General features: G+C 45.2%; 2 protein-coding genes across 22 annotated transcripts in view; one reads left to right on the forward strand and one right to left on the reverse strand.

Moving 5' to 3' along the window:
• Positions 1-7,852: 7,852 nt before the first annotated feature.
• PDE12 (phosphodiesterase 12) lies at positions 7,853-15,924 on the reverse strand. The gene is made up of 3 exons (XM_038408673.2): positions 14,596-15,924; positions 12,424-12,502; positions 7,853-11,062 (listed from the first exon to the last, which is right to left on the reverse strand). The coding sequence occupies exons 1-3, from the start codon at positions 15,922-15,924 to the stop codon at positions 10,620-10,622; spliced, it is 1,851 nt and encodes a 616-aa protein (XP_038264601.1). The 3' UTR covers positions 7,853-10,619.
• Positions 15,925-16,097: 173 nt separating this feature from the next.
• DNAH12 (dynein axonemal heavy chain 12) overlaps positions 16,098-23,848 on the forward strand; it is a 178,167-nt gene continuing 170,416 nt past the window's right edge. For 6 of the 21 annotated variants that reach the window (XR_006283051.1, XM_038408656.2, XM_043519993.1 and 3 more), the window contains exon 1: positions 18,655-19,117. Coding sequence is in view for 13 of the 21 variants with exons in the window: in XM_038408656.2 (XP_038264584.2) it covers positions 18,803-19,117 (315 nt within the window). In the remaining 8 variants the exon portion in view is untranslated. Of the gene's footprint in view, positions 16,959-18,651; positions 19,118-20,090; positions 20,366-23,848 lie in introns of those variants that run through there. The other 15 variants (XR_006283048.1, XR_006283049.1, XR_006283050.1 and 12 more) reach the window with 8 other exon arrangements.

Below are 23,848 nucleotides of genomic sequence, written 5' to 3' on the forward strand. Positions count from 1 at the left end.
AGCCTCAACCCTGAAGCTGACCAGGAGTGAGAAGAGGAGTCAGTAACTGCTGGGGACACACTAATCCTCTTCTCCTAGAGGTTGGAGTATGAGGGATAATTCTGCCCTACCAAAGTCTGGAGGGAAATGTTAGACTTGGGTAAGAAACTTGTGTAGGCGTTTTTGTCTCTAACCTTTGTCTGTCTGTTATGTGTTTATGGATAATTAAATAATGCTTTGTTTTGAAGAAATCATCCTGATTTACTGCATTTTTCCCACTGGTTACAACTCCTGAGGGGATGTCTTTAGCAGGGGCCAAACTCAGTTGAAGCTGCCTAGGAGATCCAGTTGGTAACGAGTGGTACTGTAATCTGGAGATCCAATGTAAAAGTGGTGTGGATTGCTAGATTACGGTCTGAGCGAAGTGCAGGGACTGGGCCTGCCTCTTGAAAGAGGAACTCATGGAGAGACTGAATGAGGCATCAAAGGTACAGTTTACCCTGAACTAGGACTATAAGCAAAGACAGAATCAATTGAAAATTCTTAGATATTTGTTATCTTGGCTACCAGTAGAATTGCTGAAGTTGTTCTTCTGAAGTATTTTAAATTATGTTGAATTGAACAAAGAATTTAAAAAAATTGTTTCTGGGAGGATGGTCCAGGGGCATCACATACTCCTTCTCAGTGATTAGAATTGTGGTCCCATCTGCTAGGTGCTCTGTGAGGACAACTTGATCTTGGAGAAAAGGGGAGCAGGGCTATTCTCTTGAGCAAAGGTGAAAGGCATAGGGTGGTGGTGGTGTGCTGCCCTGCAGTGGATGAAGAAGTAAATCAGAGTTTATAAAGGTATGTCAAATAATATAATCTACCTCTTCTTTGAGTGATTGTCCATACAGATTCCACTCTGTGTGCATGTGACCTATGCATGTGAGATTGGTTTCTTTTAAATAGCAGTGTCTATTTGTGCCCCATAGGTAAAGTCATAAAGGGCCTGGAGGCTTCAGCTGCCAATCATTTCCTTCTTAATACCTGAAAGATGGAACCTAGTAGTGCTAGCTAATGTGCTCTGAGCAAGAGACACTAGTGCAGGTTTTTAGTTAAGATTAGTTCATTGTGGGTCTTTTTTTGTTTTGTTTGAGCTCTGAGGCCACTTCTTACAAGCCCCACTCAAATGTGATTTCCTCTGTAAGGAGCCAAAACCAGTGTCACTCCTGGGACCTGGGAAGACACCAGTTCCCTCTGACTAGGGGACAGAAAGATTCCCCTAAGGCTCTTTCATCTAAAACCCTGAAGGCAGAGTCCCATTCTGGTGCTGACACTGTTTTTGTGCAGTGTGAGGACTGTGTTGTCTCCAGTACTGGGTGCCTTGGCACCAAGTGGCCCCCATAGAAACCCTCTGTGTAGCATTGTCTACCATCTTGACACTGCCTGATTCTTGGGACTCACTATATTGCCTGGGTGCAATTTTCATGCAAGGGACCTGCAGTGGTGCTGGTACCAGATTACCTCTTACCAAGACTCTGCAAGAGGTCACTGTCAAACCACTGGGCTGTTGTCTGCCTATTACTCCTTGGGGAATTCTGCAGCATTGCGCATGTGCAGAACTCATGTCCCCTGCAGATATTTTTTTCTCTGCAGAATAATACATTCTGCTGGAAAGTTGCTGCAGTTATGCCTTTTGCCCAGCAGGGGCTCTATGGTGCCAGAAGAGCAGGCAGTTGGCTCACAAGCTGGAGCCGTCAATCACAAAGAGGGAGAGAGCATAAGCTGCTTTACTCACAGTAACATACCTGTGGGGCCTGGTGAGGGAGGACTGTATATGGGGGGGATGGACAGTGGGGTACACAGACGGGGGTTTAGAAGGGCTAGTGGGGGAGGACAGACTGTGATGAGGGCATAGGAGCTAGTTGGGGGACAGCATTGAGCCAGGGGCTGAATGGGAGTGAGGTTCAGGAATACATGGGGACAGGATGTGCAGGGAAAGATGGGGATGGGGCCTTGGATGTGCCTGAATGAATGGGAGAGGCAAGGGTCTGCATGGGTGATGCTCCCCAACTCTCTAACAATCCCTGCTCTTCTTCCCTCCCCCAAAAAAACCCCTGTTACATACTGTCTCCCTCCCTCTCCCCAACAACCCTCCAGATTCACTGCCAGCAATGACTTTCCTCTCCCTCAGCTCCTCAGTTACCCCTGACTCCCTCAAGCCTTTGCATTGTTTCTGAGGGGTGTGGGAAGTAGGTTTCTGTATTGTAGTTTAATTATTACTCAAAGCTCTGTATGAATGTCTAGTAAGGTATCTATTTGTCAAAAAACATTTCTTGAATCTCTTTTGTTGTCCGTATTGTTACGGACATACTTGCTGACAGATATTTGGAAATAAATTACTAAAATAATTGAAACTGGCATGATTATTTTGTGGTGTTTTGACAAAATGCAGAATTTTAAAACATGCACAGAATTTTTAATTTTTGGTGCAGAACTCCCCTCAGGAGTAGCCTGTGGTGTGGACTGCAAGACAATATACCCAATAGAACTGCCCCACTTCTTTATCTTCCCACATCCCTCAGGTGCATATGGCATCCACCAGTTTTTTGCCATTCAGTTCAGTCTTTTGCTGGTCTGTTCAGGCTCCTGCATTTCATGTTGGTGGATTTGGCTTCTTTCTTGTTCTATGTAATGTTTTTCTAAGTTCACCTCTTTTTCTCCCCTCCCCTCCCCTTTTTGCTGTATGTATTTAGATGGAATAAATGAGTCAAAGGTGTTACTGTAACCCAGTCTCTGTTCAGCATTAAACAGTGGTAAACAAGGTCCAGGGTTTGGTATACAGAGACCTCAGACCGCTTAGTACTGCGGCAAGCACACCATTATAAATCTTTTTCACCTTTGATTAAAGATACAGGGGGGAAAAAAGGAAAAGCAGTGAAAGCATTTGAAATGAAAAACTATTGTCAGGGTTCCCTCCCCACTCTGAACTCAGAGGTACAGATGTGGGGATCTGCGTGAAAGACCCCCACTAAGCTTATTTCTACCAACTTAGGTTAAAAACTTGCCCAAGGCACAAATCCTTTCCTTGTTCTTGGATGGTATTGCTGCCACCACCAAGTGATTTAGACAAAGATTCAGGAAAAGGACCACTTGGAGTTCCTATTTCCCAAAAATATCCCCCCCCAAGCCCCTTCACCCCCTTTCCTAGGGAGGTTTGAGAATAATATACCAACCAATAGGTTAACCAGGTGAACACAGAGCAGACCCTTGGGTTTTTAGGACACTAAAAACCCATCCGGTTCTTAAAAGAAGTTTATTTAAAAAATAAAAAAAGGCAAAAGAAGCACCGCTGTAAAATCAGGATAGAAGGTAATTTTACAGGGTGATAAGATTTAAAACACAGAGGATTCCCCTCTAGGCTCGACTTTAAAGTTACAGAAAACAGGAATAAACCTCCCTCTTAGCACAGGGAAATTTCACAAGTTAAAACAAAGGATAATCTAATGCATTTCCTTGCTTTAGTTACAATTTTTGTAACCTTAGATGCTTATTTCAGGTAGGGTTTTAGGAGACCTTTTTTTCCTTCCCTGGTCTCTCTCTGTCCAAGAGAGAACAACGAAGAGAGAGCACAAACAAAACCTCCCTCCACAGATTTGAAAGAATCTTCTTCTCTTATTGGTCCTTTTCGTCAAGGGCCAACCAGGTTATTTGAGCTTCTTAACCTCTTACAGGTAAAGGAGGGGTTTTATGCTACCATTAGCTGTATATTTATGACAACTATAAGGCTTTAATTTTATCAGCTTTCCTTGTTCCCTTTTTCATTTAGCTGGACAAAGGTGGTTTTGTTTTGTGTTTTTTGAATGGGGGGCAGAAACCCTTGTCTGACAGTCTCTTAGAAGGTATAAAAGATCGTGGTAACTGTCTTTTAGAGGGAATGAGGAGAAGAAGATAGTTGAGATTAGCTAGAGCTGCTGCTTTTAAAGTTCAGTCCCATTTCATCCCAGGTGATGGCTGGGATTCAACTGGAGCCAGCAGAGGTGGTAATATTATCTGGATCCTTTTCTCTGTCCTGGTCAGGACATCTCAGGATGGGGGTGACCAAGGTCTGGGGTCTTTCTATCCATTAATTACTTCAGCAGTTTCAGTAGCTTTGTATGTTCTCACATTCCAGAATGCAATTTTCGTTACAGATCTTGCCTTGAGCAAGGGATTTTTCAGGACATGGGCTTCCTTATGGATTTGACCAATGTCCATCATATTCACATGAAGTCGATCTCTTGTTGGAGCCTGCTGCATACTGTTATGGTTCCTGGTGTGTTGAAGTAGTTTTGTTTTTATGTGCTAGAGTTACCAGCCTCATGCACAACCTTAAGTCCACAGCTCATTATTCATTATTTGCAGTTTTCCATATGTGAACACTTCCCCCATCTGCCACCCAGGGGACATGCTTGTAGCTTCGACTGCCCCAAGTCTCTGGAGGAGGTTTATTCCTTTTCTTTGTTCTCCTAGGCAAGTCCTCTCACCTCCTGGGGGTTGTACAATGGAGTCTGATTGAGAGTGGAGGGAAAAATCCCTGTTGGGTACCAGGAAGTCATCAGAAACCCACAGGATAGACCCCACCCTGGTATTCACTATGTATTCTCACTATCTCTACTGACCAAGGCCAGATTGGCCTCCCTGGAGAGCAAGACCATATTCTAGGAAACTTGCTCTAAAAATTGTAAATGATGCTAATTTCCTTCTCTGAAGGAAAAACCTACAGGTTCTTCACCTGCCCTAACCTCAACTTGTGGAGGGTGAGGAGGAATACAATGGAGGTTATCGCTCATCAGAACAACTGCTTCCTGCCATCTCATCATCCTCTCCTAGATGAAGTGGTTGATTTCCCCCATCCATGGCTTCCATGGATGAGTTTTTAAGTCTTCCAGGATTTGATTAAAAGAATGGCTGACACACTGGATATCTACTTATTCGCCACAGTAGACAACACCAAGTACCCAAACGTGCAGTGGAGGCATGAGCCTGTGCTTGTAGCAGGACACTATTTCTTTAGTGGTCTTGAAGATTCTTCTGCCTGCCCATGGCTTCCCTTGATCAGCAGGATAGTTTCCAAGACCAGGAAGGATAAAGCAATGGTCAAAACGATAACTCCTTACTGGCCGAGACAGTTTTAGCTGCCAGACCTGCTGTGGACCTCTGACCTTCCATACAGCTGCCAGATGTATCATCTCAGAACCAAAGTCAGATCCTGCATCCAGACATCTGGCTGCTTGGATATTGGCTGATCTGACAGACTGTTAGACAGAACCCTACACGTTCAGAGGATTCTCATACAAAGCAGGAAGACTTACTCAGAGTAGAAAAGATTTTTATTTAATTTTTTTCCCCCACAGGGGCAGCCCCAAATAATTTGGATCCAGTAGAAGTGCCAAAGCTTCTAAACTATTTACAGTCCATGAAACCAGTAACACTGCCATTTGCTTCTTTCAGGATTTACCTAGCAGCAATATTGGCATGTCTATGCTCTGGTACTTTTCTTTTCCAACAGTGTATAAATTCCTTAAGGGCCTGCTTCCTACTTAAGTTATAGTTAGACATCTTGCTCCCTCCTGGGGCCTCAGTCATCCTCAAGAAGCCTCCTTTTGAGCAACTGTTGGAATGCTCCATGTACTGCCTCTCCATTAACATGTTTTCTAGAACACCACAAATCTGTACAAATGCCTTTCTATAGCAAAGGCAGTGAGACACAATGCTGAGGGCCATATAAATAGTTAAAACATATCCTTATCCCCTTTTATTCTTAGCCAAAGCCGAAGAACTATTTTACTAACTAAAATATTGTGTCCAGTTCTGGGCACATACTTTAGGAAAGATGTGTGCAAATTGGAGAAAAGCGAGAGGAGAGCAATAAATGATTGAAGGTCTAAAACTGTCTGAAGAAAGATTTTTTTTTGGGGGGGGGGGGGAGGGGAGGGGTTGTTTAGGCTGGAGAAGAGTGAATGGGGCCATAAGTCTTCAACTATGTAAAAGGTTCTTATAAAGAAGAGAGGTTTCAGAATAGTAGATGTGTTACTCTGTATCCACAAAAGGAAGAGGAGTACTTGTGGCACCTTAGAGATTAACAAATTTATTTGAGCTTAAGCTTTCATAAACTACAGCTCACTTCATCGGATGCATTCCTCACTGAGTCTGGGCCCAAATGCCTTGGACCCTGAACCATTGGCAGCCAGGGTCTCTATGATCATAGCCCCATCTACTTTCCACATTGTTATTGATTTCCTCTGTCTTACCCCTCCCTTGGCACCAAAACCATAGCTGGAGCCAACTGTTATCACTGCCCTGATACTAGAGTCACCTCTCTGTGAGGGATTGAGGGTGGTGATATCCAACCCCCCCAGCCATGTAGTCACCAATATACCAGATTAGAGAGGTAGCTCTGTACCTTCATCCCTCCTCACCCTTGGGTAACACAGTAAAGTCAGGAAGAAAACGCTTATCTTGTCTGGGCCTTCCCCCGGCTATGTATCCTCCCCACAACATTCTCACTACTCACAGTCTTACAGGATATACTGGGTTTTGCTGCTATACTATTTGCATCAAGTCTCAGGGGCTCACCCTTTCCAAAGAAACCAATTATATCATTACAGGTTTCAGAGTAGCAGCAGTGTTAGTCTGTATTCACAAAAAAGAAAAAGAGTACTTGGGGCACCTTAGAGACTATCAAATTTATTTGAGCATAAGCTTTTGGAAGGCATCCGATGAAGTGAGCTGTAGCTCACGAAAGCTTATGCTCAAATAAATTTGTTAGTCTCTAAGGTGCCACAAGAACTCCTTTTATGTCATCACAGACAAGCCCATTGGTACAGCCACAGGTATTTGAAAAGCAGGAGGGTGAGGAAGAATTTCATCACAGGCTGTGATGGATGTATCTAGTGCAAGTTTGCACTGTTGCCATGAAGAGGTGTTATGCTATTCCTAAGCATTGCTCATAATTTTTTAAGGCAAAACAGCTGCCTTAGTTGCTTTCCAAGCCCAGGGGAGAGTCAATCAACATTTCCTTCCTCCCCTGCTACTCTAGCTGTTTAAATATATTTAGGCATTCTGAAATCCAGCCATTGTATACTCTGTAACAGAGCACACATTGCACTTCTTTATCCCCTTTGGAGGCTTTTCAAGTGTTTTACAGTAATTGGGATGTACTAGCTAAAGTCTGTAGATATGAAAACTGAGGCACAAAAAGTTTAAGTGCCTTATCCCATGTCCCACAGTGTAATCCTAATAAAGTTGCTGAATGGCTGTACAGAACTTTGTGAAACCAACATAAAATATCTTCCTCTCAATAACTCTATTCACAATCGAGTGTTTCATTCAGCGCTACTTTTTCCCAAAGCAAGTAAGAGCGTCCACATATTGCAATTACTTTACTTCAGAACTTATCTAACTTTGCTCCATGACCACGGAAGGCTGCTTGCTGGTAGACAGAAGAGCTGACACACCATGTGGTAAAGACTCTACTTCTGTCTAGGCTGCACTGAGTTAGAAATACATAAATATTTTTTCCATGACACTAGATATCAGAGCTGGTGAGTTCACAAATCTGTTAAGTCTAAGAGCTCCCCACCCTGCACACATAAGCATCTGTACTGGATAGCTTGCTTTCAAAAGGTACAAACAGTAGGGAGATAGAGTACAGTGATGCTACAGTTTGTACATATAAATAATGGTGAATTGGCTATATGATTTTGAACCAAAAAGGTATAGGCCACACTGGAATATAGGCTATCAGAAAGAGAATTACCCTAGACAAATACATACAAGAATAAAAAGCCTTCTGCCTCAGGGTTCCTCACCACCACAGGTGAAACACATGATTTAAGACTCAAAGGCCTTATCAGAAAACAACTTTAATCAAAATATCTTACATGCAAGGTGCAATGGATACATAGTTGGTAAGCAGGGTGGTATAAACATGTACCTATAGCATGTTTTTACATATGTACATTAGTCTGATTCAAAATGATTTTTCATCATTTATTTTTGAGCACCCAAAAGCTTCACAAACACTCCCTATTCAAGAGCTTACAGTCTAAACAAACACAAAAAGCACCAAATGAAAAATTGAGAGCAGCAGGTAACAAGTTTAGTAACATCCCACAGTAGTTCACACCAGTTGTACAGTTAGTGTTAATTTTCCATGGTCAGCAACTCTCTTAATCCACATTTCCCCACATCCTCCCACCCATAGGTGTCTGTCAGCAGTGAACTCCAGTCCCTCAGCTTAGGCCTGCTCCACCCATTCCCTTCCAAGAATCATCTCTCTTCCCCTCAATGGAAGAGTTCAAAAGGCTCTGAGGTCTGGAAAGTAAAAGTTATCTGTTGGCTGTTCCAGCAGCAGTAGTGTCTGTCTCTACTCCCATAGCCAGCACCAGTCATAAGGGGGAAGGCTCTATTCCAATAGTGTCCAGGTAGAGGAAACAGTGCATGCGCTTGGACCTTGTGCCATAGGACTTTCATCCCATTTCTCTTGGTAAGAGAAAGGAGTTCCTATCCTGGCCTGTTCTTTCTACTCTCCCACTACAAAGGTTATAAGTTTCAGTCTCTATCCTTGCCTAGCAGCAGCCACCTACCCTGTGAGGAGGCTCTATAGCCCATGAGGTGCCAAGGAGAGTGGCAATACTTAGACCCCATACTTGTTTGACTGGTACCAACTGTCACATAATTAAGGATTCAGCTCCTAGGAGACTTACATATCACATTTTTTAAAACACCATGGAACAATTGCCCCTCTCAGCATGTACAGTACTATGACAATGCTACCACTGTATTTATTACTATGAGGTGCATGTATGGACCTTGTCTGAGTGTCAGATTAGTTTGCACTGTTTGGTTGTTTCTTGGGTCAAGCAACAGGAGCAGAGTTAGGTAAGGTTTTTTTGGATGTCCTAAGTCTGTGCATCCCCATAGTTTTCAGTTTATCAACTTTTTTCATTTTAAATATTCAGTTTACATTTGCATTATGAGGAAGCCACAGTGTTCTAATGCATTTCTAGTGTTCCTATCTGCATGATATGTGCCTTTTTATAGTGTATGGGGTGAGAATTCTACTTGATTTTTCAGCATTAGACATTCAGAGCTTGTGTTGCCCTGGAAGGCACTAATAACCAGAAAACTAGTCAAATGAGGACAATAGTATCAGGAGTTGAGGGAAAGTTATTAGCTGAAACAAGAAGCATTAGTAAAACTCTATAAATCTTTTGTTTGCAGAACCTCTTCAGTTTCCATGACCAACATTTTGGAGAAAGGAAGCCCTGGGTAGTGGTGTTTAAATAATTCACTATTATTTCCAGTAAGGTATGGTAATGTACATCCTTAGATATCCCAAATATTCCCCAACAAAACCAGGAAAGACTAGACTTGTTATTGCTAAAATGAAAAGTGTAAGCAAAAAAAAAATTTTTTTTTTTCAAGTTAAGAAAGCTTTCAGGCCTTCTTTATGATGGAAAAAAATAGAGCAAATCCAACTTTTAAAAATCTTTGCAAGTCACCTTTAAGCATTTGCAACCAAATAATTAGATACATATTACTTATGTGAAGTGTTATTTTCTTCCCCTTCCACCAGACCAGGAATTGTTCTCCAGAAGCAACTAATGCTTCTCTGCAAATCAGAAATTGACAAGATAAATTTTAAAAGCTCCTTCCCACCCAAACTGTATTAAAAAACTGACCTAAAACTTTTAGTATGTTTTTAATGCTATATATAGGATATAGATAACAGTAGGAATCAATACTCAAAAGTAAATACAGGTCTTACATATTTTTATTTTTAGTAAACTTGATACTGGTTTACAATAATCGACAACTGGTCTTTAAATCTGTTTTTTTTTTTTTTTCCAGTTCTTTTAAAGGTCAAGAAGAGCCTTTCAGTGGCTACAAATACATTAAGTGGGCAAGGAAAGTGGTTCTTAAACCATTTTAATCCTAAAATTTAATATGGTTTTATGTTGATTGTACAAGTCTATTCAGATGTTGGTATCTGGTTAGAAAGTATCTTGTCAAAAAAAGGAGTAGTACACTGAACATGCAGCTTGCTAAAGCCTAGAGAAGCATCAGGAATGCTAAATGAATAAATTTATATTTTTGAGTACTTAAAAAGAAGAAGGTGACATTTGTCCTGCATTGAAAGTAGTTTTAATTGATTTGATTCAACACAAGTCATTTGCTTACCCTCTTTTATATCCTATTCTGAATTATACAAACAGGGTTCAGTTCATGTGTACTTTTATAGAAATCAGATTAGATTCATACATCTAACAAAATAATCTCTTAATCAGTTAAAAACACCTATAAAAAGGTATGATAATCTAACTTTTCTTTTTTTAAAACATCCTCATCTTTCTTAAATATATTTGGACTTCCTATTATTGTAGAAAAAGGGAAAGGGGAAGCTATGTCATGCAAATGTTATGAACAGTCAGACAAAACGCTCAATAAGAAATTTATAATCAAAATGACAGGCATGTGAACTTTTTTCCAATAATCAGTTTAGCTTCCTTCTTTATAAAGTTACATACAAGCCGGGATACAAGGTAAGTTCCCCTAAAGTAAACAAATTCCTTGCTTAAAGGCCCGGAACAAATGCCATGCAAATGTTAGTCTTATTTCCACTTTAAATCACATATTAATGCTATATGATCTGAGGGATGGGACACACTTGGCAAGGCCTGATGGGTGGTAACTTCTTCATGACTTGGCAATGGAATTACTTGTTCAACCTCTAAAGCATTTATGTCAATGAAAATGTAGTCCAGGCATCCATGAAACCCACCAACATAATTTGTATAAGCAGGTTCTCCACAAGCACTTTGCAGTTTGAAAGGATGAGTTAGAGACATATTGCATCTTTCTTCTTCTCCATTAGAGACCCAGTCTTCATGATCCTCAGCAATACTGCCACTGTTGATAAACCTATACATTCCAGTTGAAGGTGTACTATTAAAATCACCGCAGAATATGACAGGTATGCCAGGATACAGATCACATGTAACATGCCTAATATGAGACAAAGCTACAGCAATTTGGATGAGACGGATGTTTCCACCTACGAACATAAAAGCATGTTAAGTATTCTATTTATTCAGTAGTTTCAAATGAGTTTTATAAACCACTGGTGACTAACAGTTTGCAGCAATATACATTTTAAAACTGTTAGCAAGGCTTCAACTTCAGTGCATGATTGTAGGGACTGTGCACCTTTAAACATACCCCTGCAATTTTCCCTCCCAAGTAAGAGTGAATCTAGAGAAACCAAATACCTTCTTTGCTAAGGAATGAGCAGGGGCTTTTTCACCCTTGCTCAGTTCATCAGTTAATCCCTGGCCTAATGGGGCACTGACTTCACCCCTTCATCTCAGTGGCTTTTTTCTGTCCCTACATCCTTTAGGACAGGGGTGGGCAAACTTTTTGGCCCGAGGACCACATCGGGGTTGCGAAATTGTATGGAGGGCTGAGTAGGGAAGGCTGTGCCTCCCCAAACAGTCTGGCCCTCCCCCATCCACCCCCTCCCACTTCCTGCCCCCCTCAGAACTCCCGCCATCCAACCCCCCCCAGCCTCTTGTCCACTGACTGCTCCCTCCCAGGAACCCCCATCCCTAACTGCCTCCCTGGAACCCCATGCCTTATCCAACAACTCCCTGCTCCCTGTCCCGACTGCTCCCCGGGACCCTCTGCCCCTTATCCAACCCCCCCCCCCACTCCCTGCCCCCTTACCATGCCGCTCAAGGCAGCACGACTAGTAGTTGTGTTGCCTGGCTGCAGCCAGCCACACTGCCCAGCAGGAGCTTGCAGTCCTACCGCCCAGAGCGCTGCAGGCGCAGCAAGCTGTGGCTGCAAGGTTGGGGGGACAGCACGGGAGGGGCATGACAGTCCCGGGGGCCAGATGTGACCTGTAGTTTGCCCACCTCTGCTTTAGGAACACCAAGAAACAGGAAGTAATCTCCCCTCCTAGTTCTTGGGCCTAGAAGGGAGACGTGGTTTGAGAGACCCAATTTGCTTCCTCTGCTGTCAATACCACAACATGGCTCCATCAGTTACATTGAGGACAGAGGGAGTCACACTCTGTAAACCCATCTATATTAGCAAATTACAGATTGGGGGTGGAATGTAGAATATAATAATCTTCGCTTCAGCCATATTCTGAACATTCCTAAACAAGCAAGACTACACCCTATCATGATATAACACAATCCTCCAATCCAGTTGGTGCAGCGGTTAAAGATCCCATTATGAGAAGGAATGAACTAAGGAAATCCTCATCTCCATAAGGAAAGGTGAAGAACTGTAAGAAGTAGGGAGAAATCCTTCCATTCAGAAAAGTGTGAAATGCAAATTCTAGTTGTGTAGGAAAAATGCTACTAAATCTAGCTAATAATATAGACTTATATATAACATCAGTAAAGTTACCTTTTGGATGCCAGTACAGATGAGTATTAGCTATACAAATCTTCCTTGAAGGATCATTCGTAGACTGAAGAATTGAAACCTGCATGAAACAGCACTCTTTTACAAAAAGTTAAATCAGAATATGCTTTACAGGTCTCAGTGAGCCTATGTAGAATTAGGAATTATTAGTGATTAATCAGCTTGTACTTTGGTGACTATACAATTCACATTTTTATACATCTCTTTCTACACATTATTTTGAATGTTAAGGTCAAATATTCTAAGAAATAAACAGGTTTTGAAAAAAGTGTACCTGACAGGAAATAGCCCATGTACACTAACTATACATACCATTATAACATTTCTCCCCCACAAAAAAACATGACCCATGACAATTATAGTACTTTGTCAGTTCTAGAACTAGTAAAACAAGTGTTTGTAAAATAAGTCATTTGACAAATTCCAGCGAAATTAATGTATTTGCCAAATACTATTTTAACCAGCCCTGTCTGTCAAGTTTCCTGCTTTTGCTATACTTTTTCTTCTGCATTTCACTCTCTTTCTTGTAAAAGATCTTGGTGGAGCTTTTCCCAAATTTTTTCGTTTTCCATTCTTCCACCCCTCTGCAGCAACAACAACACTAGAGTTGTTTCTCTGCACTGAGGAAGCCACCACTGCCCTAGTTGGGAAGTTAGCAATCTAAAACTTTTGTTTAAAAAAAAAGTTGTCAGGCACCAGGAAAAGTTTGTACTCACAGCGGCCCTTGGGGTAAGCAGATTTTTCAAGCCTTGTAAATGAGATTATATTTGTCATTGCCACAAGCCTCCATGTCAGTTACTGGGATTTCTGACCTGGGCTGTGATCCTGCAAACACTAATGTGGATGCTTAACTTTAATTATGAGAGTAGTCAATGGGTCTACAAACATGAAAAGTTCAGCACATGCATAAATACTTGCAGGATTTGGGACTTAATTTTCTTAATGTCACTAACAGTGCAGTCAGTATCTCACATGCACACACCACTTGTATGTCTACAATGTTTCAAAATCAGAAAACCAATGCCCCCAAAGTTTATTAAAATTTAGAATAAAAATATTTTCTAAACTAAAATCAGATCTGATACTTTAGAAGATCTGACACACTCCAATGTTTTGTTATATCACACTTAAGAATCCACTTTAAAATGGTTTGAAGACAGAAAGAAACCAAAGAAAATGAATACATCATTTAAAATTGGCACGATCATTTTTAATCAAGCCCACATTCTAAAGGGCAGAAATCAGGGGAAGAGAGCTGACACTGGCCCCATATATCCAGTTGGGTGAATGGCAAAGACTCTGACACTACCACCTATCAAAACACATTTCGTTGTTTTACACATTAAGCAGTGTGACATTCTGCCTGATTCTCAAAACCCTCCATAACTTAGGGCTTGTCTACACTTACCGGGGGATCCACGAGCAGCGACTGATGCATCGGCAGTTGATTTACTCAAGAAGAGTAGGGGTAGTCGATGGGAGAGCATTTCCCGTCGACATCACGTAGTGTGGACGCTGCGGTAAGCAGATCTAAGCTATATTGATTTGAGTTGCGCTATTCACGTAACACAAACTGTGTAGCTTAGATCGAATTTTCCCTGTAGCGTAAACAAGGGCTTGCTCCAGCATAGACAGACTCTATGGCTATGTCTACACTACCACGGTAAGTTGACCTATGCTAGGCCACTCCAGCTATGTGAATAACGTAGCTGAAGTCGACGTACTTTAGGTCAAGTTACTGCAGGGTCTACACCATGGGGGGGGTCAACGGGGGAAACTCTCCCATTGACGTACCTTACTCTTCTGGTCGGGTGTAGAGTACAGGGGTTGACTGGAGCACGATCTGCTGTCGACTTGGCGGATCTTCACTAGACCCGCTAAATCAACCACCAGTGGATCCATCTCAGAGCATGGATCCCAGCTGTAGTATAGACATAGCCTATGGTTCCTACCCTACTCACAATCACAGCTCTGCCTGCCTGAGAACCTTTTCCTCTACTGCTGCTCTGTCCCTTCTTTTTCTTTCCACCAGTAGTTCTATAGTGACCCTCCTCCTCAACAGTGACAGTGCCTCCCACTGGCTCTGCAGCCTGATTTCCTGGGGGTTGGACACACCAATTTGTGGGGCAGAACTGCCGTACAAGCGGCTGGTACCTGCAGCACGGAGGATCTCTGCAGCACCTTCTCCTGGGCTAAGGGGTAGGGGGCTAGCTTGTCCCGCAGCTCCTTGTGTAGTGGGTCGGAGACCAGGGCCTCATTGAAGGCGATATCGTGCTCGCTAAGCAGGCTGAACTTATCTCTGCGGTAGAAAGTGGCCAAGCCTTCATGCTGCTTCTCCTTGATCCTGAAGAGCCCCTCGAGGCCGAAGGCGTCCAGCGCCGGGGCCAAGCTATCGGCGAAGACGGACTTGTCCACCTCCTGCAAGCAGATGAGGTCGGCGCTGTAGCCGGCCAGCTCCTTCTTGAGCAGGTTTTGCCGGTAGTCGAGCTCCAGCGCGTAGGGCGCGCAGTAGGGGTAGAGCACGGTCCGCGAGTGCTCGGTCTGAGCATAGATGTCGGCCAGAACGTTGTAGGAGACGGTGCGGATTAAGCCTTCCCCGGACACCTTCTTGGTGTAGAGGTGCCGGGAGTCGAAGGTACAGGCGCCGGGCCCGGCCTCCACGGGGCCGCTGCTTTCCACCTCCCGGGGGAGCCCGTAGCGCTGCTGGCTGTTGCCCGGGGTGCAGTGAAGCTTGAGGCGCAGTCCGATATGCGCGTTGGTCGGCGTGAAGACGCGGTCCCGGACTAGGGCTTCTACCCAGATGGCGCCCCCCGGGGAGGGCTCGTCCCCGCCGCCCCCTGGCTGCTCCCGGTACCAGCGGAAGAGGCAGTGCTGGGGCGCGCCGAATTCGGTGTGGATCTTGGGGCAGACGGGGAAGCCGGCGAGCAGCGAGCGAGGCAGCTGGAGCTCGACGACTGACGGCGGGTTCCGCTCCACCTGGTACTTGACTTCGCCGATCTGCAGCACGGCGCCGTCCTGCCAGGCCTCGGCGTTGGACACGTCTTCAGCCACGGACTCCCCGTCCCGCGAGAAGAGGCGCACGGCGAGCGGCGCCGTCGGCACCGGCTCCCCGGCCGGGCCCGCCTCCGCCCGCGCTTTCTTGCTCTTCTTGGCCGCCTTGGCGTGGCCCTTGCCGGCGTTGGTGGCGATGCGGGCCAACGCCCGGCCCAGCGGCTCCGTCTGGTCCCGCTGCATGTGCTTGGCGCTCCCGTCACACAGCACGAACCACAGGCTCATCTTAGGCTCCGACGGGACGCAGCGCACGACAGCCCGCTCCATGTGGCCAGGCGGGTCTCCGCAGGCAGGGCCGGGGGGAACCGCGTCGCCGCCGCGGCTAAGGAAAGCGGCCGATCGGCAGCGGAGCCTCCTCGGGCCGGCAGCGGCTCGTAGCTCCCCCCACAGAAGGCTCCACATGAACCAGCCAGCCCGGCATCCACCATTCATCGGCCGCCGCTGCGTTCCGGCTCCGGGCCGCGCGCGCCAAGACAGCCTCACATTGGTGACAGCACATTCGCTTGCAAGCGCCTGGAAACCCGCGCTGGGGCAAAAGGAGACGAGCTGAGCGGCGCGTCGCAAGTGCTGATGGGTACTTGGGTCGTCATAGACCGGAAATGACGAAAGGGAAGGCCCGACCAGGAGGAATGCATTTGTGATTGGAGGCAGTCGTGGGCATAGGCCGGAAGTGCTGACTATTTACTTCCTGTGGAAAGATGTAGTAAAGCTCGTGGGAAGTGAGAAGCAGCGAGTGCTGGTCCCGCCGAGTGCGTACTGCGGCTGGAGGTCTGGTGGGAGCAGGCAGCCTGGGGTCATGGGCGTCCCTTTGTAGCTCTCAGAGCTTTATCGAAGTGGTTTCTTTGGAAAAAAATAATCTGTGTCCTTTGAAGGTCTCCAGGGAATTGCCCCATCTCCCTCCCCTGAGATGTCAGGTCTTAGTGGGAGCCATGCCTATTACCAGTTCTCTTCAGTTTCTTTTTCCAGGGCTAAGCAGTTGGAACAGTTTGGATGAAGTAGGTAAACTAAACACTAAGTATCTTTGATATTAACAGCAAAATCCTGCACCCCCAGAGGGAGAGCCTTTAAACACTTCCTAAAATGAGCCCCCAAGAAAAGATTCACTCTCCCAAATTAGTGAGATGGGAAAAGAGGAAGACTTGTCTTCTGAAAAACTCAGATTTTTATAAAGTGTTCTTTAGCATAACACACCGTGCATGTTATTGATGCCTGAGGTTTGGATTTATTTTTTACTTATCTGGTTCAGAATGTTTCATCTTTATTGAAAGAAAGATGAAAATAGAACAGTTTTTATCACTTAAACATGTGATATCTGTAAAAAGAGCCATTTTAGAAAAGTGTCAGTCAGCTGTAATGTTGAATTTAACTAGTCATAATTAAGACTAAGACGTCAGTCCTGTAGCTGCCTCTGTGTGATCATTAAAGTCTGCTGACAGGGAGGCATTGGAAAGTCAAGAAGACCTTGGGTAAGTCATTTCACTTATCTATGCCTTAGTTTCCCTATTTGTAAAATAGGAAGGAATGATTCTGAGCTCCTTGGTAAAGTGCTTTGAGATCTAATGATGAAAAGCAGTATGAGAACTAGATACTACTACTGTTATCATAGTGGGGCCTTGGTAAGTCTCATCACTTCCCTAGATCAAAGGTCTAGTTTGTGGTTTTGTTAACTTTACTGGTGAAGTTAGCAGTAAGTACAGGGGTCGTATCTGTTGTAGTTATACAGCAACCCCACAATCTTTCTTTTTTGATAAATTTATCCTCACAATGATCCAGTGAGATAGGAAAGTACTGTTATCCCTATTGTATCGATAGAAAGCTGAGGCACAGATCCTCAAAGATATTTAGGTACCAAATTCCCATTGGTCAATGGGAGTTAGGTGACTAAATACTGTTGAGGATCTGGGACAGAGTCTTATGCCTTGCCTACAGTAGATAGGGTTTGCCTGTATAACTTATACCAATTTCCTAAGTAAAATAAGGACTTTTTTTGCCAGTTTAACTGAATCTACTCTAGGGCTTTTGCTGGCATAGCTTTTTTGGTTAAAGCTGTGGGGTTTTTTTCATGCTTCTAACCAATATATTCTGGCAGAACCTTTAAGTGTAAACCAGGTTTAAGTGGTTTGACCATGGTCATGCAATAGGACTGTAGCACAGCAGGAAACTGAACTTAGTTTTTCTAAGTCCCAGGTTAGCACCCTAGTGACTGGATCATCCTTCTTGTCTGAATAAAAATAAAATTGATTATGTATTTTATTAGGGTTGTTAGTAATATATTGTAATGCAAAGCTGAAAAAACTCTCAATACCCATATAAAATCCTGATGCAGCATTAAGTGAAACCACGCCTAGCACCTGTGATAGCTTTAGGGATCCAGTCATGCAGTCATTGCAGGAATAGGGCTTGCATGCTTAAATATTTGCAAGATCGGGTCCTAAAATTAAACTATTTAAATACAGGTTTTAGAGTAGGAGCTGTGTTAGTCTGTATTCACAAAAAGAAAAGGAGTACTTGTGGCACCTTAGAGACTAACAAATTTATTTGAGCATAAGCTTTCGTGAGCTTCCGATGAAGTGAGCTGTAGCTCACGAAAGCTCATGCTCTAATAAATTTTAGTCTCTAAGGTGCCACAAGTACTCCTTTTCTGTTTAAATACAGTTAAAGCCCTTGTCCTATAAATGAGATCAGGAGTGTGTGAAAATCATTTGCAAACTCCTAATATCTTGGGACCCAGATATCTAATATTTTGGTTCTTAATGATTAATATATTTACACATGTATGGAGAAGGACATTCTCTTTGTCAGTTTAATCATTAGTGGTTTGTGCACTTTTCTACTATATACTCCAGTCTGAGTGCATTGAAACTTATTTGTCTGAACAGAGTTGAATATGTTGTGAAATCAACTTAATTACATAAAACAACAGTATGCTGTATGTAGGACACAGAGGTGGAAGTATATCCCCCGGAGACCCAACATTAGTGACATGAGAAGAGCCCAGAAGGCTGTACACGGGTTGTTCTCTCTCTAGATGAGGCTTCTTTAAGAATCTTTAGGCATAAAAAGAAAAGGAGGACTTGTGTCCTCCTTTTCGCGAATACAGACTAACACGGCTGCTACTCTGAAACCTGTCTTTAGGCATAAAGGGGCTTTTCAGGCATGGGATCCAATGAAGTAGCTGCAAAGTTGGGGGTGGAAGAAGCTGCGGAAGCCCAATAATTTGCACGGAGCTGGCACGGTCTCTATATACCCTTGTTTAGCAAACAAAGTCACAGCTGGTGTTGGCAGAACAACGTGGACCCCTCCTCTGTGCATGTCTGATTCCGCTCCCCGCGGTGTTCCTCGTTGCCTCTCCCCTCACCGCCCCCCCCCCTCCCCCGGCTGCGGTAACAAGCACGACGCGACCTGCTGCCGACTGAAGGGGAGGGGGGCGCTCGCTCCTCTCGGGCCGCCGCCGAGGGAGGGGCCCTGCACTTGTCGCCATGGCAACCGCGTTGTTGCTCCTGACCGCGAGCGCAGCCTTCGGAAGAGCAACGCGTTGCCGCCGCTCGGGCCCGCTCTGGTCCCGTTTGCCCCTGTCGGAACAACGAGCCCCCGGCCCCTTCTGGGGTGCGGGCAGCGGAGCGAGGTGAGGGGGGAGGGCGACAGGGATCACCCCCCCCTTCCTTTGCTGTGCCGCCCTCCCCGCGGCAGGGACCGGCTGAGGGGCTGTTACAGGCCGTCCTGCCCGCCCCAGGGCCTGGAGCTGGGCAGCAGTGAGAGAGCCGAGCTGCCTTTCCGGTGGCAGGGGGGCAAGGAGTGTTACAGACTTTTATATGGGGGGAAACATGAGAGGGGGAATAGGCGATGGTGGTTTTATATAAATGTGCTTTGATGGTAGCTTTGTGCATTTCCAATTCTGCTTTTAAGCCTGAATTTGTGTCAGCCGAAGAACTTGCTCCATTATAGTCTAGCTTCTTTTACTGCTTGATCTTGCAATGAAAATGTAATCCTGCATTCATGTCATCAGTTATTTCTTCTCCCCTCCATAGCTTTTGTCTCTTTCCTATTTTCATTAGAATACTTGGGCCTTGAGTTACTGTCCGAACTCGCCCATCACCATCCTGTGGCTTGGCTTTTGTGTTTTACAACATAAGCCTTAGTCTAATCTATGTCCCTGAGTTTGGCTTTCCCCAGGGTTTATCTCTAGGACCTCCTGTGTCTTAATTTCCTCTCCCTAGAGAGCCACTTTTGCATCCTTTGGGTATGTCTACGTTACAAAAATTAGGTCAATTTTATAGAAGTCGATTTTTAGAAATTTATTTTATACAGTCAATTGTGTATGTCCCCACTAAGCGCATTAAGTCGGCAGAGTGTGTCCTCAATACTGTGGCTAGCATCGACTTACGGAGTGGTGCACTGTGGGTAGCTATCCCACAGTTTCCGCAGTCTCCGCTGCCCATTGGAATTCTGGGTTAAGCTCCCAATGCCTGATGGGGCAAAAACATTGTCGTGGGTGATTTTGGGTACACGTCGTCAGTCCGCCCCTCCCTCTCTCCCTCCCTCTGTGAAAGCAACAGCAGACAATCATTTTGCTCCTTTTTTCCTGGGTTACCCATGCAGATGCCATACCGTGGCAAGCATGCAGCCCACTCAGCTCACTGCTGCTGTTGTGAGCGTTGTAAACACCTCACGCATTATCCTGGAGTATGTGCAGAATCAGGTTAAGAGACACCAGCACAAGGACGATTGTGATGAGGACATGGACACAGACGTTCCTGAAAGCACGGGCTGTGGCAATTGGGACATCATGGCGGCAGTGGGGCTTGATACAGTGGAATGCCGATTCTGGGCCCGGCAAACAAGCACAGACTGGTGGGACCGCATAGTGTTGCAAGTATGGGATGATTCACAGTGGCTGCAAAACTTTCACATGCGTAAGGCCGCTTTCCTTGAACTTTGTGAGTTGCTTTCCCCTGCCCTGAAGCACAGGAATACCAAGATGAAACCTGCCCTGATAGTTGAGTAGCGAGTGGCAATAGCCCTGTGGAAGCTTGCAATGCCTGACTGCTACCGGTCAGTCGGGAATCGGTTTGGAGTGGGCAAGTCTACTGTGGGGACTGCTGTGATCCAAGTAGCCAGTGCAATCACTGATGTTCTGCTGTCAAAGGTAGTGACTCTGGGAAATGTGCAGGTCATAGTGGATGGCTTTGCTGCAATGGGGTTCCCTAACTGTGGTGGGGCGATAGACGGAACGCATATCCCTATCTTGGCACTGGACCACCTTGTCAACCAGTACGTAAACTGCAACGGGTACTTCTCAATGATGCTGCAAGCACTGGTGGATCACAAGGGACATTTCACCGACCTCAACGTGGGATGGCCGGGAAAGGTGCATGACACCCACATCTTTAGGAACTTCGGGCTATTCGAGCAGTTGCAAGAAGGGACTTACTTCCCAGACCAGAAAATTACCATTGGAGATGTTGAAGTGCCAATAGTTATCCTTGGGGACCCAGCCTACCCCTTGCTCCCATGGCTCATGAAGCTGTACACAGGCAGCCTGGACGGCAGTAAGGAGCAGTTCAACTATAGGCTGAGCAAGTGCAGAATGGTGGTAGAGTGTGCCTTTGGACGTTTAAAAGCTCACTGGCGCTGTTGCTGACTAGGTTAGATCTCAGCGCAACCAACATTCCTATTGTTATTGCTGCTTGCTATCTGCTCCATAATATCTGTGAGAGTAAGGGGGAGACGTTTATGGCGGGGTGGGAGGTTGAGGCAAATCGCCTGGCAGTCGATTTTGAGCAGCCAGACACCAGGGCGATTAGAAAAGCATAGCTAAGCCCGCTGTGCATCAGAGAGGCTTTGAAAACCAGTTTCACGACTAGCCAGGCTACGGTGTGACAGTTGTATGTGTTTCTCCTTGCTGCAAACCCATCCCCTTTGTTGATTTTAATTCCCTGTAAGCCAGCCGCCCTCCCCACTTCGATCACAGCTGGCAAAGGAAATAAAGTAACTATTGTTTTGAAACCATGCATTATTTCTTTATTAATTTAAAAAAAAAAGTGAGATAACTGACAAGGTTGCCCAGGTGGGGTGGGATGCGGGAGGAGGGAAGGAAAAGGCCACATTGCTACCGATCATAACTGTTTGAATGACAGCCTTCTGTTGCTTAGGCCATCCTCTGGAGTGGAGTGGCTGGCTGCCTGGAGCCTCCCTCCCCGTGTTCTTGGGTGTCTGGGTGAGGAGGATATGGAACTTGGGGAGGAGGGCAAGCGGTTATACAATGGATGCAGCAGGGGTCTGTGCTCTTGGTGGCTTTCCTGCAGCTCCAACAGATGCTTCATTGTGTCCGTTTGCTCCCCCATTAGCCTCAGCATTGCCTCCTGCCTCTGCTCTTTGCGCTCACTTAATGCTTTCCTGGCCTCTGCCACTGAATGCCTCCATTCATTCAGCTGTGCCCTATCAGTGCGGGAGGACTGCATGAGCTCAGAAAACATGTCATCGCGAGTGCATTTTTTTCGCCTTCTAATCTGCGATAACCTCAGGGATCAAGATGATAGGGGGAGCATAGAAACGTTTGCACCTGCAGGGGGATAAAAAGGGAGAGTAAAATTTAAGATGATACATTTCTGAGAACAAAAGGGAGACTCTTTCACAGTGAATCAAGCAATTCACAGCAGACAGCACATGTGCTTTAGGTACAACGTCACATTTTGCCTTTTTTATTGAGCACCTGCCAGTATGGTGACACATCACAAACGGCTGGGCAACAGAATTCGGTTTCCAGGCAGCCATGGTAAGCCTTTTTGGTACACGGGGTTGGCTTCTTACGCCTTCATAACGTGGGAATGGTTTCAAACTGCAGCGCCATCCTTTCCCATAGCAAGCAATGCCAGTTGGGTTTGCCGTTTAAAAGGAGGGGCTGCAGTTTTCGGGTGGATGTACAGCACACACCTCTCCTCACCCCACCACTTGGCTATTCTCTGGGATGATCCCTTCATCCCTCCCCTTGTCGCGGGAGAGCAGCCCCTGACCTAGGTCCTGACCCCCCACCCAGGGCAGGTGGAGTGTCCGCGGCTCCTCACAGCTGCCTGGCCATACAGCTCGCACCATGGTCGGGCTGCAGCTCTGAGATCCCGTCACCCGGCTGGAGGTGGGTCAGGGAGAGCTACACAAGTCGCTGTAGGGAGCCACAAACCCTCCACTTGCCCTGGGCGGTGGGCCTGTGAGGTGGGGACACGGGCTGGGAGCTGCTCTTGGCCCCCCCATCCTGGGAAGGTGAAGGGTCCATGGCTTACGACCCACTCCGGTTTATGGCTTAGCTGCGGGCGGGGCCTCCGGCAGAAGGGGAGAGGTGGGGGCCTTGGCCCCCCCACTTTTGGGAAGGCTGCGCTATCTCTGTGTTGGCTCCTTTTAATATAAATTCTTTTTGTCTTATTGAAAACCATCTGCAGTCATCCCTATTGGTCAGAGGCCTTCTTTTTAGAAACTTCCCCTTAGCTCATTAATTATTTTTTTGAACCAGGCATCCTTATTTTATTTCTTCTGGCCTTATCACTTATTATTATTCCTTTCACTTGCTAGTCAGGGCCTTTCTTTACAACACATATATGTTTCCTTAACCAAAATTAAGCTAACTTTAATTGTTTAATTTTATATTTATCCTATACATAGCCAGAACCTTTTCATAGTCATCTTTGTGACCGTCTTCAATAAAGTCAAAGGATTTAAAGATATACTGTGCCTGCTTCCCCACAGTGTAAATTAAAGATGATACCTGAATATCTTCAGTTTCTTTATGGATTTTTGTAGGAAATTGAAATCTTGCAAAACACTGCTTCCAGTCTGCCAATTGTGAAGGTTTAGCAAAGCTGAAGTTTGGTATAGGTGATAGGGTGGGTGATGGGGAAAGAGCTGAGAGGAGTTAATGCACTAGCCTCTGTCTGAGCACAGAGAAGAGAGTTTGTTAATTTCTCAGCCTACTGCCTGGCATGCTGTCTGGAGTGGCTCACAACTGTGAATGCCTATCTGTTTCAGGGCAGACTGTCCGAAAAAAAGGGCAGACACCCCAAACTGGTGGTATATTCTATTATTAGATTTCACCACGCCAGAAAAAAATGTGAAGTCCTGGGTCATTATACCAGTCTTACCGTGTTTCAGAGTAGCAGCCATGTTAGTCTGTATCCGCAAAAAGAAAAGGAGGTCTTGTGGCACTTTAGAGACTAATAAATTACCATGTCTTACCATGGTGTCACAGACAGTCCCCTTAGACTCTCCCCTCTATTGTGTCACCCAGACAAACTGAACTTTGTGATGAAAGGTTACTGAAACCTAAAATCATACCATATCAGGTTTCTCCCAGTCCCAAAAGACCAGT

The sequence above is a fragment of the Dermochelys coriacea genome, chromosome 7 (assembly GCF_009764565.3).
Source record: "Dermochelys coriacea isolate rDerCor1 chromosome 7, rDerCor1.pri.v4, whole genome shotgun sequence".
Classification (NCBI taxonomy): Eukaryota; Metazoa; Chordata; order Testudines; family Dermochelyidae; genus Dermochelys; species Dermochelys coriacea.

What these genes read in the sequence shown, in the direction of transcription:
- PDE12 (XM_038408673.2), bottom strand. Translation starts at nt 15,924, where the DNA reads ATGAATGGTGGATGCCGGGCTGGCTGGTTCATGTGGAGCCTTCTGTGG. An exon ending in AGAGATCCTCCGTGCTGCAG is followed by an intron (nt 12,503 to 14,595) that starts GTACCAGCCGCT and finishes TGTTTCATGCAG; the next exon opens with GTTTCAATTCTTCAGTCTAC. An exon ending in TCTGTACTGGCATCCAAAAG is followed by an intron (nt 11,063 to 12,423) that starts GTAACTTTACTG and finishes TTATGTTCGTAG; the next exon opens with GTGGAAACATCCGTCTCATC.